This window comes from Pelecanus crispus, chromosome 1 (assembly GCF_030463565.1).
Source record: "Pelecanus crispus isolate bPelCri1 chromosome 1, bPelCri1.pri, whole genome shotgun sequence".
NCBI classification, from domain to species: Eukaryota; Metazoa; Chordata; class Aves; order Pelecaniformes; family Pelecanidae; genus Pelecanus; species Pelecanus crispus.
In genome coordinates, this window is record NC_134643.1 from 161299385 (window position 1) to 161317011 (window position 17627).

At 37.4% G+C, this 17627-nt stretch overlaps 1 protein-coding gene across 1 annotated transcript in view; it reads right to left on the minus strand.

Annotated features, from left to right (window-relative positions):
- Nucleotides 1-2874: 2874 nt before the first annotated feature.
- The window catches only part of MYO16 (myosin XVI), a 315002-nt gene continuing 300249 nt past the window's right edge, over nt 2875-17627 (minus strand). Inside the window, exons 33-34 of the mRNA XM_075719324.1 lie at nt 17159-17250; nt 2875-3108 (exon numbers count right to left, since the gene is read on the minus strand). Of these exons, the coding sequence (XP_075575439.1) occupies nt 2875-3108; nt 17159-17250 (326 nt within the window). The remainder of the gene's footprint in view (nt 3109-17158; nt 17251-17627) is intronic.

A 17627-nucleotide genomic window follows, 5' to 3' on the forward strand; every position in this document is an offset into this window, starting at 1 on the left:
TGAGCTCCTGCAGCTGAGGCTGATCACCGCTTTAAGGCAACTTGTAGTAAGGATTGCAAATAGTATAATGTGCATTTATACTATTTCCCATTTTAAAGTCCATTTTAAACTCCAGTTGACAAATGTATTCTCTCCCCTCTGGGTACTCACACATTACAAATGCAGCAATGACAACAGTGTCCTCTGGAGATACACAAGCTCACCAAATAGCTAGTTCTGCACCAGGGGAGGTTTAGGTTGGAAATTAGGAAAAATTTCTTCATGGAAAGGGTGGTCAAGAATTGGAACAGGCTGCCCAGAGAGGTGGTGGAGTCACCATCCCTGGAGATGTTCAAAAAACGGGTAGATGTGGCACTTCGGGACATGTTTTAGTCTAGTCTACCCTTGATTGGTTTAGTGTGGACTTGGTAGTGTAGGTTAATGGTTGGACTGGATGATCTTAAAGGTCTTTTCCCACCTAAACAGTTCTATGATTCTATGATTCTATGGTAGCAAGCTTGCTGCTGCAGCAGGGACCTTGGCATTATCTAAACTGGCTTCTCAGTCAGTTTTTACAGCTTGCCCTAAACCTCCAGGCTGCCGTGGATTGATTGCTACCAGTCACCAAGCCAACTAGTGGGCATTAGAGTTAGCAATATGATAGAGCTTATGAGAGGGCCCGTTTGAGGAGTGATAAGCCTGAGGGCAATGTCTGCGTGTCTCAGTGCAATGAGGTGTTCAGGATGGCTAAGGTAGCTGGGTAGATGTTGTTAATGGCTATGCATAACAATGCTGTGCCATGTAGGGATAGCAAGTTGCACCCTGGAAGCAATGTAGTTGCAAGGTCAGGTTAATTATCTCTCTTGCATCCAGTTCTGGAACCATTTCATTTAGCTTTCACACAGGGATCTCTGTGTGTCCCTGGTTATCTGAGTGAAAAGACGGAAACCTCAATTCTTCCAGGCAAAGCCTCGTTCTGACATAATTGTTTAGTGTGTGGGAGACGTTTTCTGCATAACCTCACAGTGATCATCTGCCCCTCCTGGGTAAAGTCATGATCTGCAGTCATTTACATCAGCTGAAGGTAAGATTCAGAGTCTAGGGTCCTTGCTTCTCCACAAAATAGAAATGGGTAATCTTACAGAGAGGACTTCTGTGAAGCTAACAGTGGTAGCAAGGTAAAATTCTGAGCTAACCTGGTGTCTCCCCTTCCTTGTCCACTCAGAATGTCTATTTTAATCTCCAGCAAGAGGAGGTGCTTAATTCTGCCTACAGATTGATGATACTCATGGGAACAATTTGAGTTTTCCTCCTTCCCTGTAAAAACAAACAAATAAGCATGTGATTGTGTGATTGCTTTTTGCTATTCAGCCTTCTTGAAGCTTCTGTTAAACACGATGGAAAAACCTACATCTCTAAGCAGGTTTTTTTCAACCAAGGGTGAGCTCACATTTTTAAACCTAGCTTACATTTGAAAATATTAGTTTTACATCCACTTGCAAAATTACCAGCACTTTTTCCTGGATCCCAGTAGGAATGGGGCAAACAGCCAAGAAGACTGTTTCACACTGGCTTTACATACTCCAAGAACTTAAAATAAGCAACCCCTGACAAAATACCTGTGTATATATATAAATTACACCTTTTAGTGGCAAAGCAGTATTTCAAAGACTGCTGAGCAGTAGCTAACAAGTTTCCAGCAGCATGTTTTTCATAAATTAACATTACTGCTCAGAACTCATGTTTGCCAACTAGAATGCTCCAATTTCTGAAACCATTTCATTACATGAAATTTGAGGTATAAATGCATCACTGTACCACCATAAGGACATAATCCTTTGATATACCCATCTCCATAAAGCCTTCCGGCTTGTAACAGTAAATCACAGCCCTATTTTCATACCTCATTACCATTATGTATCTTTCCACTGACACCTGACCTTACGCATAATCAGGTATGAATTTCAAACCATACTTACAATCTAAATGAGTGCCTCATTATTTTACATAACCCAGAATGAAATAAGATTTGAGATGTAACTGCAGAATTCACGTTTCACATATTCAGAAATACAGGTCCACCGAAAAGAAGTCATGCTCTCTAATCATGACTGAACAGCGTCAAATCACACCTGCATATAGGAGCTTTGCAAGAATTTCAGGGTTGGATTTTAGAAAGGTTATTGCCAGTTCTGACAAAACAACACAATGTTGAAACTGTTTGGTATGTTGTTAAAGATAAACTATGGAAGAAAAATGCGAGTAATGAATTTATTACCTGTATTTTGAAGAAAGAACGACAGCACCAATTGCATAAAGTTATAAAACACCAGTAATAAACATGTAAATAATCTTCAGGTTCGCAACGCCAATAGAACACAGACATCTACAAAGAAATATATATATGTATACATGTAATATAATAAAAACATTCAGTAGGGAACAAGAAACATCATAGTTTTGTACTATATAAAACAGCTGTACAGTGTGCACACAGACTTTCCTGATCTCTCTAAAATGCCTGTCAGTCACTTCTTCCCATCATCATTTGCTTAAGGTAGTTTCTTCATTGTCCATGGGAGAACTCTAAGTGACTGCCTGTTCTTTTAAACTAAGTACTTATAGTGCAGTTTGTCTCCATATATATATACACACACATACATATATATACTCACAGATGCACACATATATGTATATGTGTATATATATGAAAAGAACACACACATATACACGCACACACAACAGATCTAAATAGCTCCTCCATCCTGTGCTCTTGAATGAGTGCTTATAAAAAATCCCTGCATGCTTTGTGAAGGGAAGAAAACTTGCTGATTGTGCAGATTGAAGTCATTAGATGGTTTCATTCCTAACAGTCTGCAAACACACGCATCTGAATCACATGGTGGTATCCCATGTGCCCGAAGAGAGCCTGTTGCAGGAGGTATCTTCTACCTTCTTCAGCAGTGTTGGCTTTTTACAAGGGGGTGGAGGTGGGGCTGTGATTCTTTGCTCAGTGTTGTGTAAGATTTGCTGCCAGTCTTCTCTCTCTTCACACAGCTTTCTCCTCCAATCTAGAAGCTCTTGCAGAGCCACACTCTCATTCTCTGAAAGTCTAAGCTGATGAATAACCTGTTAGTGAGAAGGAAATATTAATAATAATAATAAAGGTGGATAAAGTTAATTCTGCTGGCAGTGTAAAACTGCAACGTCCGTGTTGAATGATACTTCACACAAGATCCTCTGCCTCTTTTGTCATGGATGTAAATCTGTGGGCAGGGCAGATTCAGGTCCCATTTTCTTATCTCCTTTGTAAAGAGCTCAGTGACATGTCTAATGATGTATAAACAATAATGACTTTCAGCCAAATAACCTTCCCTTGAGCTCGTAAGAGGTGTTTTATACTGCTAAGCCCCGTGCGAGGGAACCACCTTCTACTCTCCACCAATTATTTGCAAAGGGCACCATGGAGCATTATAAGCTTATCCACACATTCTAGTGGGATGATGGACAGAAATCCTGAGACTGCTACAGTGTGCCCTGGCTTAGCCATGTTATATGGTGAGTGGCTGTGAATGTTCCCATTCTGATATTTACAATTAAAGAAATAAATAGATTCATATGGGCAAGCACTCAAGTTCTACACTTTTGCTGAGGAAAAGCTGCTCTCATTTGTACTACAGCTGAAAGAAAACAGATCAAAGAACTCTGTTAACAATTTGAAGCAACCTGGTCCTCCAAAAGGGTTTAAAACTTTGTGCTTAACTTGCTGCCTCCACTCCACATTTATCATTCTTTACACTGAAAATAAAGAAAATTAATGATTTAGAATTGCCTTATTTCAACCTCATGTCTGAAAGTCATGGAACTGAAGTTGTATGAAGCAGGTGCCAAAAATCAAACAAATGGAAAAAAAACTCCCTTATGTCCCTACGTACATGAACACAATCCTCTGAAACACACAAGAGAGACTGCCTACAGTGATGAGTAGTCCATATTTCTAACAACTTGGTCTTAAAACTCTTGTTATATAAAACTGTTATACTCACAAAATACTCCTTTACACAGAGCAAATAGCAGCTGCAGGAGTAGCAAGGTTTTGTCCCTAAATGAAAATACCCAAATAGCCATAACCAAGAAACTATAACCTGTTTTGCTGCTCAGAATTAGTAATGCTATTTGTCACAGATAGGTGTTATACTCAGAACCAGGGGCTGGCCCTTGTCTTCCTCCAGAGAATACATTAATGACTTAAAATGTCATTTCAGTTGGCCTGAAACTATTTATAAATTCATCTTGAAGTAGGCAAACAGTTCTGTACTAGATTCATAATCCACCTAGAAGAAACTGTTCCCCTCCATTTAACTTTTCTGTTCCAGTGGTCATTTATTTTGCTCAAGTCAGTTTGAAGCCCTCATGACAGCACAAGCCCATGAAGCTATGAAGTCCATCTCACCATCCTTTAAGACCTACTTAGCACCTATGCAGTACAGCAGCACCTAGAGCAGGTACTGAGAGCTATTTGCTTGGGGGTATTCTATAGCAGAAGAGGCCTACCTGGGGAATATGACCCAAATCCACCATAACAGATAATGGCCTGTGGCCCTTACCCTGTTACCTTCCTTCTTAAGGACCCCACAGGGGCACCCATAAGAGGCACCTATGTCATGACTACAATGCCCATACCTCACCTCACACAGAGGGCTCACATGAGAAGTATGGCTATTCTTGTCAAGGTTGCATTTATACTTCTTGTCGTAATGAGAGATGGCTACATGTTAGTTACCATGATAAAGGAATTGATGTGCCGTGCCCTTAAATGCTCGGGAGACACTACGCATGCGGTCAGTTCCAGTTGCAAGGAGGGCTAAGTGACATCAAGGGCATTTTTGTCACTGATGGGCAATGAGGTTCCTGGGGTAGAAGACTTTGCTGTTGCCTGTGGCTCCTGCTGTTCCTTCATGGAATAGCAGGTACCCGGGTACAGAGGCTTACACAGGCTTTACACTGCTGCTTCAGATGTGTCCTACTCAAGTCAGACCTTTCACAAGTGCTGTCAGAGAAGGAATGAGCCCTTACAGGGAGATGCCTGAAGACCGATGGAGAATCTGCTTAGTTTTCGGTTGGTTGATACTTCAAAGATACTTCATTAACCTATATAATGTCTTAATAAAAGGTATTATAATTTCAAGTACAGTTGTAAATTCTGCATTTTTAAGAAAAAAGAAGAAAAATAGAAAGTATTTGAAAGACTTCATTAAACTATATTTTGGTGCCATCCCAACTCCATACCACTATGAAATAAAAAAACCTCTTTGTTTTTATGTTTACACAATATGCAACAGGGCATCTCAGGTACACAAAGGAAAATGAAATGTTCCACAGATGATGTTGGAGGGCTATCAGAGACTTCTTGTGTACCAAAACACGTTATCTTGCCTCCCCTGCCCCCCCCCCCCAGTGTGGGTGGAAAAGATTAGAAGACAAATAAAAAGTTTGTAACTGGAAACAATTTATCAAGAAAGTCAAGTCAGGTGGTTTTATCCTATAGAACAGGTGTATAGTTTGGGAGGCACTGCAGCTTACTGTGGCCAATTTCTATAGATTTTTTGGGGTTTAAATTATGGGCATAACCAGTTTAGAAAACAGGTAGATTGGAATCCAGTCTTCCCAATTTAGACACCTTATTTGCATCTAAATTTTAGGCATTTCATGAACCTTTATTAGAGGTTCTGCTGGAACATACAAAAAGCAAGCTGTGTTAGACTGTCATTGCAAGAGTTTCATATGAAAGAGTTTCAGAGATAAATAATCAAAGTGCCTGAACACTGGTAGATAAGTATACTTACAAGAAAACAGATATTTTGAAACTCTGTGTTATTGGATGTGCTCAGGTGACAAAAATTTGATAGCATGACTCTAATGAAGTACAGATGAATTCTCAGCTTTGAAAGATGGACGAAGTATTTGAATAGAGACAGCGCTACTGCTATTCTAAGAAACATAAAGGCACACAGGTGCAGGGTGAAAAGTGAGTACAATTTGCCTGGGCAAGGCAATTGACAAATGCATCCTATTTATAACTTATAGGCACTGAAGAAGCTTTATTATCCTGACCCTACTTACACGAGCTGTAATTTAATGTTGGGTCAGCAGTTGCACCATAGAGCTTATTTTCCAGTGTATAGTGGACAAATGTTGGTCCAGTCCACAAATAAGTGTACAACTTTTACTGTATTTTTTAAACAAGGATGGAAAAATATCTCAAATCTTTATTCAATATGAGATTGATCTGGTAAGTAAGCTGAAAAAAGTTTATATTTCAACCTGGATGAAGGATATGCAATGGAAATGCATTGGAAATGAAATGGGGGAAAATGCACAAGAATTGGCAGAGCTTTAAATGAATCAATTTATTTAATTAGATCTATTTGAATAACATGGTATCTTTTCTCTTTTCCATTCATGATTAAACCTGTGACAAGCTAAAAATTTATTATACATATTCATTATAGAAAAGATTTGCTGAATAATTTTACATGAAGCACAATGTAAAGCAGCAAGCTATATTTCTTTATTATTATTCTAAATCCCAAACAGGTATTTCGTGAAGGGTGAATGAGGTGTGTAGGAAGTAATTACTTTAAGACTACTGATCTTTTCAATGAACACTGAACAAACAACTTCAGCCATGAAGGAGTAGAGATGGTACCAACTGTAGGCCAGGCTTTTCCTAAGTCAATGACTTTTCCAAAGTCAATGGTCAATCAGACATGGGCAACGTAGCATTTGGTCTAGACCCACAAAAACATACAGCGTTTGAATACCTAGCATTTAACAGCCCTGCCATCTGGTGGAAACACCATCCCCGTATCCAGAGTTTGTACTGAGCAAACAAGAAAAGCTGAAGTGTCAAAGACAGTGACACAAAAGAGAAGAGCATGTGGAATTATCAAAGCTATTCATTCGAAACTGCAATGGATTGAAGCAGTTAAACACATTCCATATTTTCCACTGCCAAATATGACAAGAGGAACAAAATACATTTGTAATGAGTAGCCAAGGAAGGGATCCCAGGATTTATTCCTCCCCCCTCACAGCCCAAACTATCAGACTGCAGAAGCAAGTGCTCTCCTCCTGGCACTAGGGATTTTGGTTGGTGACAGAGCACCAATGGCTTGGTTCCGCCAGGACATGCATGGAAGGACTTTCACCATTATCTAACATATTGGGAAACCAGAAGATGTGGATTTGACTTCTCTCAGGTTAAGGAAGAGACTGAGCTACCACATGCTGAGAGGACACTGTGACTACAAGAAGTGGACTCTGAGTGCAAGGAAGAAGGACTTTGGTGCCTGTGCTTTGTGCTGTCCATGTGTGTTAAGTATGCTAAAGCAAATCCTTCAGAGTGAGTCCCTTGTGGTTTTAGCACACAATAGATAGTGGAGACAGAGCACTTTGGTTGTATTCTGGCAACCATGAAAATCTTAGAACATGATTTTGCCTACCGAATTATACACATTTAAGTATCGCATAGTCATTGGAGAATGAGCCCATGAATTGCCTTCTGAATTTAGGCTTCTAAATTCTGCCTAAATTTCACTTTATGGCCAAAACCAGACATACTGGATTTCAACTTTGTCTGAGAATCAAGATGAGTTGCTATAACATAAGTCAATAAGTTATTATATTATAGTCTCATTTCTTAGGCTAGTTAAAAAATCCAGTGAGTTTTTAATTATGGAAAGTTGAAGGTTTCACATTTTTAAATTATTTGTAACAAAAGGTACGCCAGATAAAAAGATTAACAGGTCCATTTAAAATTAACTTTAATTTGAGTTATTTAGAGATTTGGCTCTAGAATCTCAGGGAATTCATTCTGCATTAAAAGATCAAATGCTATAACTTTGCAGAGGATATTTTATTACATTTAGAAGTAACAAAGACATTGTCCATTTGTGTGTCAAATGCAACACAGTCTTAATCATCAAGCTATGGCTAAAGGACTCATTAAACTGTCTGCCAAACAGAGATTTATTAATTTGCATTAGTAGATTCTTTTGAGTATTTCACCTCATTTTGTTCTCTCCCTGACCAAATATAGGGTTTACTTTTTCAAAAATATGTGTGTTGTACTCTAGTCATTTTTTTGGTCACTTGTGATTGCATTGATTTTTCTACTACTGTTCACCAGAAAATGAAAAGAAGTAATTAATTACATTCTTGGATGTTAAAACATACAAATATTTTCTTTGCACAAAATGTAGCTCTGCATGTTTTATTACAGTTTTGTTTTTAGTTGCTTCTGTAAGTTTTAGTAAAATTCCTGAATATAGGCATATAAGCACAACAGAAAACAGATTTTAAAATCACAACACAATTTAAGGTCATGTGTAGCATATAAACCTGTGCTCCTGAGACATTTGCATGAGGTAGCTAGTCCATATTTTCCCTTCAGAGAAATATTGCCAATTATTTTCTTTAATAGATCTGTCAATGTTGGTGCTTTAAAGTAGCTGTCAGTAGATGCTCACAATTAATTATTACAGCATTATTATGTTTCTCTTCCATTAGTGTTTTACATTGTTAGTAATGTTGAGGTCCCATCATGGAATCCATGGGCATACTGAGCCTAGAACAGCAAGGATTTTACCTTTCTAACATTTGATCAGAATCTAAAGTGAATTATGCAATAAATGTAAAATATTGATGATAAATTATCGTAATTATCTTAGAAATGGAACTGCTGTGACAAAACCCATATTTTTAATATTTTCTAGTTTGTAGGCTGCCTAAAAATGTAAGCAGAATAAATTTTAGCCAACAGGTGACTCACAGTTATCTTTATTAGAGCTCTCAAAAGCAGTTCACAAACCTCACTGGGTCTCCTGCAGATCATCAGTTTTAAAGACAGAAGTGATCAAGGTGTTCTCACCTCTCATTTCAAAATTAAAGACACAATTTCATTCAGTAATTCTGGAAATAATTCTTACTATATGTGATTATTAGCAAGACCAACACATTTTGATTCAACCTGTGACAGGCATGCATCTGTCACAAAAATGTTTCTAACTCATTTTAATGGCTTCATCTTTCTTTTCTTTTTGCATCTGATAAGCGCCTACACTGACTGCTTCCAAGCATGCATGTCACATCTTTTTTCCAAACTACAGGACAGGCACACAGCAACGTCTCAAATAATCCTGACCCTTCAGGTTCAAACAGATATGTTTGGTTTTTTTTCTATGTTACAAAAAAACATAAATCAGGAAAGGATTGCTTTTCCACCAATTCTTGAATCAAGAAAAAAAAAATCTGTCAGCCTACATGTTATTTACCAATACAATACTCATTTAAAAATACAAGGCGAAAGCACAGAGTAAACCAAGGGTGTGTTAAGAAGCCTAGGCAAGCAGTCAACATAAATTAAATCAATATGTAAATTTGTGTTTGATTGGAAACCTGCATTGGCCACGTAAGACCCCAACAGGGAGTAGAGAGCAGCTATGATAAATGAGTTTACATGCTTCTGAATTCCAATTAAAAATCTTCAAATACAAATGTACCACTGGGATCCAAGCTGATTCATGTGATTGTCTTGTGAATGCTGGGACATGCATTTTTTTGCAAATGCAGACCCACTGGACATAATAACTTGATATGTGATATGCAACAATAAAGTGATTTTAGTTGTTCTTTTAAATTGCTGATGATTATTCTTTGTGTTTGAGCAACCTTACAATCTCCAGAAATAAAACGTATGATAGCACACATCAGGCACTCCACTTACCTGAGCTGGAAATACAGTTGGACAAATCTATAAATTCAAAACAGGGGTCTATTTTATTTACTTATTTGAACCTTGTGGGTTTCATTTATTTATTATTATTTGTTGTGTCTGAGTTTCTTTCAACTCTAGATTTCTGATATCAACTACAAAATGACACCTTCCCAGAGTGACTAAAACATCAATGAATATTGAAATATACTGTTTTTTTCCTCTAAAGTAGTATTTCTCTTTCCAGATAAACTGACTACACAATGCTCTTCAAAACCTTCAGAGCATCCCCCTAATTTGCCTCTGACGCTTGAGAAAAAGATTACGTTCAGGACAGCAACTGTGCCTTTCTCAAGATGAGTTCTGAAAACAAACCATTTATTGCAGAGGTCTTCAGAACAGGTGGCCTAACAATGCTGGTACCACTTTGTACATAATCTAATGAAAAATATCTGAAAAACTGAATCATGTTGCTACTGAATTGATCACTGCTGCTTTGTGGTATTAATGGAGATATTTTACCTGATCAGTTAGAGACTAGGTTTGCTACAACGCTTTTGAAGCAATTACAAAAACAATCATCAACTCATATTTGCTAATGTTGTGTGTCAACCTTTCTTATATTAAAACACTACACTTATCTTCAAACAACATTAGAGACAAACACCACTTAATTTATGGTCTGTTAGCAGTCTCAGCCTCTGCTGATCTACATGTATGAGGCAGTGTGTGACAGCAAGAGAATGAAGGGCAGAGGGACCGGTTTATTCTCTCCTACACCAGGCACTTACCACTAAGTCAGAAGTGAAGTCACTCTCCACAGGTGCTGTCAGTGGGGTAGTGGACCATACTCCCATTGAACTCAAATTTGAAGCAGCCTTTTAAGGTGACCCATTGGCCATTGTGGCAGCCCAAGGGGAATAAGTACACACTTTAGCCAAACACCTGAGCTTAGGGAGGGCACAGGGATGCTCAGGAGGTTTTGTTCCCTTCTCCTCAACAATCACAGCCTTCCACCAGGGGAAAATGCAATGAGGATGAAGCAGTGGAGACAGAAAAGGGGCCTCAAATGTGTAGGGAGCTGACTGTGGCGTCTACTCATTTGACGAGGAGAATCTGCACTTTCCCTTTTGGGGGTCACAGCAGTCAGAACTAGGACATACTTGCTGAGGAGAGGGGCACCAGCCCTCCAAAAGCCCTTGATACAGAAACACAAGACATCATTGTACCTACCAATGAATTTATACTATGCGTTATCTCATACCTTTTAATCTATAAGGCACATGTTTTTGACTGTAAGTCTAAAAATAAAGCAGCACTGTGTTATAAGACCTGATTTTTGTCTGTATGTGACATTACAAAGAGAATTTTTGACATTACTGTCAAAACAATAAACAAAACACAATTCAGGGGATATACTGATTCAGATCAATGATAAATATATAACATTCTGTGTCCTCTTTTGGATGTTATGTGTTTACAAAGGCGCTAGTGATTTTTTTATTACACCAGACTTGTTTGATTGCCATGTTTTGCTTCAAAGATGATCAAAGATTACTTCCAGCTAATAGGCAAACACGACAGACATTAATAACAAATGTTAGAGCCCAGTGTTTAGAACTGTGACAATGGGCAGGGGGTAGCAACACATTGCATTCTTGACTCTTCTTTTTTTTAAACTTTTGAACAGAAGAAGTGATTGGCAACAAATATTAAATCAAGTAGGAACAAAGAAGGCCCTTGAAACTATAATGAATATGCAGCTCTTTCTGAGAGAAGAGACTGCTGGAAGCAATGAGATTTCATGAAATAAGAGCTATGGCTTAAGCTATAATGAAACAATAAATACATTCTTCAAGAATATGAAAAGACATTTCCAATTTTTCATTGTCAGATGTTGGCTCCTATATTACTGCAATCTGCCAACCTACACTATGGGGTTTAAACAAAACAGAAGAGATAAGACTGCAGATTTTTTAATATAACAATATGTGAAAAAATAACCATGATTTTTTATCTTACCTCTTTGAGCACGTGACAGGAAAAACATTTTTCAGAAGTGGGTAACCAAAATCTTATGCTAGGGTGTACTGTATGTCTGATATTACTTAACCTTCTAGGATGGCAAGCTGCTTGCTTATTTGTGTCTTGTAATGGGAGTGTTTTCATAGGATACTGAATGCATGTGACATCATCTGGTTACAAATAAGCCAACATTCAGCCATTAGAAAGCCAAACTGCACAAAGAGGCTTTGTACCTTTTAATGGGAAATTTTCTACCTTTGTTCTTGGATGGCTGAATCTTCAGGAGACTATGGTTGTGAACTAACTTGCATAGAAAGCAACCCTATAAATTTAGGTGGATTATTAAAATTATTTTTATTTTATGGAACATAAAAGATCACATTGACATGTGTATGAAGATGAATATTTATACCTGGAACATCCCATAGACTTTCTACTTTTTTACTCCTTAGTCCCTCCCTCTTCTTACTCCACCGCCCTGTGCTCTGTCCTTGGTTCTTTTCCCTCCTGTTTTCTAATCTTCCTTTAGTTGTTTTTCTCACTTCTCTGTCGTTTTTTTCCTTCTCTCTGGCTCTTCCTTCTTTCCTCTTTCTAAATCCCCTATTCCATTTTATTGTTTACCTTCTTTCTCAGTCATTTTATTCTTCCTTCAGCCTTACTTTTCTGAATCATCCTTTATCTGGTGCCTGTTTTACTCCCCACTCCCGCCCCACACACATGCTTATTATCACTCTAGTCTTTAATCTGCCCCTCACTTCCCATCTGTTCATTATCTCCAGGTTGTCCATCTCATCCTGTCACAGACAAGCCATGTTGCTTCTTGCTGCCCACATAAGAAACAAGGAGTCTTTTAGCTGGCCTCCTTTTCTTTATTGCACTGTATCTTTCTCACACCACATCCCACTTCGTAGTGAATGTTAATAACAACTTTAAAATATTTTTACCAATATAAAAAAAAATAATACAGTCCTGGATCTGTGAAAACAAAAAGACGTCTTTTGTGTGAGGTGGCACAGATACAGTCTTGCTTTTGTTGACTCTAGTGCATCTTGCTGCTGTTGCTGACATTCCAGAGAACTTACATATTTCATAAGTCTTTACGCTCCTTCTTTTAAATGTACATGCTCATAGGAGCTATTGAGAACAGAGGAAGCAATAAATATGGTCTGGAGGAGAGAGCCCATTGGACTGGCTAAGGAACTAAGAAATGCTTCGTGTAAAAGAAAAAGAGCACAGAGGTAATATTTTATAATGCTTTTTTATTTTAGAGGAGGGTTTCGGTTTTAGACCCTTCTAAGTGATTTCAACATTTGTGGAGTCTTCAATGTGCTTTGGGATCACTTCCTGGAGTGTAACTGAATAGAATTGACTCTTAGTCATAACAAAATTTTCTATCTAAGCAAGATTATGGCACAAATGACTAGAAGAAACATGTCTTCCATTTTGGTGGTTTCTTTGCCTCTAGAAAGAAATTATGGGGTAAGAATTCAAGACTACAGATCCAGGTATATTTGGAAGTCCCAAACTGTTTGAACAAATCACTGAAGCAATTTGAAACGATAAGCATTTAAATAATTCTAAATCAGTAATTTAAAATCAAGTTTGGGAATGGAAGTTTCCTAGTTTTCTGCTGTTCAGGGAGCAAGAGGCGCAGCACAGCTACCAAAAGGTTTTCTGTAGAAACTGAGTTAGATGTAGTCCTTGCAGCCCACATATGTGGATTTAGTTGCTAAGAGCAAAGTAGGTTTTCTTGCAAGGGTAGATTAGGATATTGTTTCTTGCAGTATCATTTTACTGTAGATTTCTAGTTTACGTTTTGAAGATTTCCTTGACTTGAATGCTTTGGTTTACAAAATAAATGGAAGTTGGTGTGCTGGGTTGTTGAAAAGAATATGTATGGCCCTTTGCGAACAAACAGTTTCTTAAAGGTCTACTATCTGAACAAACTAAAGTGCATGAAGCTTCTTGGTAACTGTTTGACCCCCAAATTCATGGTTCAGTTTTCATCTCCATTGAGGATGAAGATGATGTTACAGTGTTATACCAGATGTTAGGTTCTTTATGTTTTTATGTGGTATTTACTTGCAACCTATAGGTATAATCACTTGGAAATTTACAACTGTACAGCCACAGAATAATATGAAAGAAAAGGTATTAGTTTAAAAATCCCATACTTTGCTGTTAACATGCAAAACTTTAATTTCTTTTGATGTAAGTTCTTTCATTTCTGATGAGACAAAAATCAAGCCTTATTTTTAATACTCTTCCCCTTTCTCTAGCAGAAGAAAGTAGAATTTTATTCCATAACTTCCAAATGAGAAATATTTTGTTAGTATTTTAACAATTTTTTTCTTTTTTTTCCCTTTTTCATTTTGATAAAAATTGACCTTTAAGTAACAATTGCTCTAGAAAAGTAGCATTTATGGCCAATAGTGATTTTGTTTGTTTGTTTTCAGCAGCTTGTACTTTAGAGAAGATCAGTTAAGTTGCTGAATTCACATCTGCATGATATTTCATACTTGGTAATTGCTTCCAAAAGTGTTTGTTAAAAAGATTGATCCTTATGATGTATGTTGACAGATATTGAGCTGAAGAATTTGCTCTCTAAAGTGTGTAGGTTTGCAGTGTGCAGGAAGTATCAGGCAGTGATGCAGGTAATTATCACCTGATGTGACAACATGATGGTACCGTAAGCCACAATGCCTAAACTTTAGTTGGATGTATATGAGCCTTGAAATCCTGTGACAAAAATGAAATTAACTCCTGTCACTTCAGTAAGGAACTAGCAGGGAGATATTAACAAAACCCATAAATATTAGAAGTCCCTGAAAGCTAATGAACCAGTTTCCTTTAGCTGAAATGACAGAGTGTCTGCCAAGAAATCCAAGGACCCAGTCTATGTTTCTCCCTCTAAAGCAATTAGTCAATCAGTACCTTCACAGATCTGTGAAACAATCTGTCCTATTTCATACGTCTGTGCAAAAATTGCTTTAAAGCGATAAGGTTACTGCAGTGAAGCCTGGCAAAGACTTCTACAATAGAGTTGTGCGCTGTTAGAATCACCAGCAGCATGTTAAGAAATGTCAACTGTAATTAAAACCAATCATTTTCAAATATATGCCATGCTTTGGAAATGGTGAGGAATGCTTTTTACAGCACGAATTCTCAGCCCTGTGAGCACAGACTTTTTTAAGATCTTTTTTCTTTTTGTGGAAAGAAGATTTCTTTCTTTTTCTTTTGGCAACACCATTTTGGAAGATGTTTATTCATTAAGGCAATTGTATCAAAAATCACAGAAATGCAGGTTACTTCTCTAAACTTGTCACAGTTCTTATTAAGCTTGCATTTAAGGATTGTCCCTGCATCTAATTCTGAGTACATGGCATGGAATCTATTTTAAAGGTTTGTGAAACCCTTTGGCAAGACAACTATTTACTGAAAAGTGACATTTCAAAGTACTGAATTGAAATTGTGTTCAGCTTTTGGCAAGTAATTTTGGAAAAATCAAAAATACAAGCTTGTAAATGGTTAAAGACTTGCTTCTAAAATAAAGCATTTAAATGTTGCAGACTATTTTCACATAAGGATACAGTTTCCAGTTGCAAAGATAAAAAGAAGATAGTGGCTCTCCTGTACCCAGTTCATTTAATTCTCCATGTACTACACTGATGTAGTAATTTAAACATGATCCTCCTTGATCCCAGGCAAGCATTTTAGCAACAGACATGTAAGGTGCTCCAGGACAAAAGTGTCTCACTGTGTGAGGTTTATAACTGGACCAGTGTCTGGGACTTGGATTTTTCATTCACTAGAGAGGGCTTTTTGGCCACTCTCATGTCTAATAAGTATTTCGTCGATCATTAAAAAACGTAAGAGAGACAATTGAAAACATTGCCTCCTGTTGTATTCATAATCCCATATTTTCATCCAGTATACTGATCTGGAGATAGTAAACCTCTAAGTGTTTTTTCACAATACGGTCAAAGTATATTTTGAGAGTCTGAGAGGTATGGTGATGGCAAAAATTTGTTATTGTGTGCAAGACAGGTATGTGCCTACGTGTGCCAGGGCAGCTCTGACTGACCTCACTTACGTATCTGAAGAGATTAGTGTAGTGCTGAGTGATGTCTTGGCACAATTTTTCGATTCAGAATAGGCACTGCAGTTATGCCCGTGCTTTGGACAGTGGAGCAGATACACAAAAAGTGAAGACTTTTGTACTAGTTTGCACATATATTTACTCAGTTAAAACCTATTGTTTTTCAAAGTTAGGTTAAGACTGAATATGATGTTGAAGTTGAATCCCACTTCTATTGGAGTCAATGGCCAAACATTCATTCACTTGGTTAGAGCCAGTATTTTGTTGTAATGAAATGTCAGCTGTCCCCCACAGACAACAAATAGCTTTTAAATGTGATCAAGCACTTCCCTTGCCTTCTGGTAAAATAGTTTGGAAACTGTACCATTGGTTAATGAGAGGTTTCTGTTGAGGAAATTCCGCTCAGCTCCAACATATTTTCTCTTTGGACAATATTTGGCATTACTGTAAAATTATTACAATCATATCAAATAAAAAAAAAAGACTCAGGACTACCTTTTTAGAAAGTGGACTGAAGGCATAAAGGCAACAGGAGAATACATAATACCATTGAAGTGAAAGAAAATAAAATTTTTTTAATGCCTTCATGCCTGAATTGGCTACTCACATTATACATAAAATGCTGAGGAAAAGGATGAAGAAAATATATTATGATAACTTTTATTCCTTTTTGTTCACTTAATGCATATCAAACTTAATTCTGTGTTGTTATTTTAAAGTGACATTAACTAAACAGAAATTTTAAAAGAACCAAACTGCAAGCTTCACACTACCTCAGCACCTATTGCTGTTTTAATTGATAGAAATTTTGATTTTATTTTTACTTATTGATAATTGTATAAAAACAGTGAAGACCGCTTTTAAAGTCCTCACTGCTTTTATATACAAAAGCATAATATAATTATGCGTGTATTCTGATGAGGTTCATTATCATGCAGCTCTTTCTGGTATGAATGAATATCTTGAGAGAGATAACATTCTTGGTCTGCTCAGGGTGAAGAGACATGTTTCTTGCCTGAAAATAACATCCTCACAACCGGCAACAGTAAGTTTCATAAACTTTGGACATTGCTATAAGAACATTTCAGGATGATTATCTTCCCAACAAAAAAAGTTAAGAGTAAATTCATTAATGTCCTTAGCTCAATACCAACCTGTAAAAGAAGTCTGCATTTTTCAATGCCAACACACAAATTTGAATCAAGACAACTTTCAACATGCAACTACTATGTTTTTTTTCTCTTTTATTGGTTCTAGTAGACTGTCAATGAAATATTTACCTGACTAGTGTGGCTCTCCCTATGTCTTTGAATCGATGAGCCTGCCGTAGTGCTGGCCGACAGTCTTGAATATTCATTTTCCTCTGGTATACCTAAAGCAGAACAATACTAATTTATAATCTGACACTTATGCATTGGCTGATTTCAGCATGAGATTTAAAAGACCTTGACATGTTTTACTAAAAAAGAATAAAAAACCCACACATTTGCCTGGATATTTACCATTTCCATGTTTACTGAAACTAGAAAAATTATTGTTTATCAATATACCTACGAATAGCATCATAGGTATGCATGCTGGTTTATAGAAGGCGCAATCGTACTGAAAGAGCCTACAAATAACACATTACCTACACGTTGGCCAGGGATTCCTCCTGCAATGCGGAAATCCCTGGCTCCTCTTCCCCTGGCTCCTTTTCATCGCAGAAGCAATGCAAACGGAATGGAAAACAGGCCTGCAGTCTGCTCT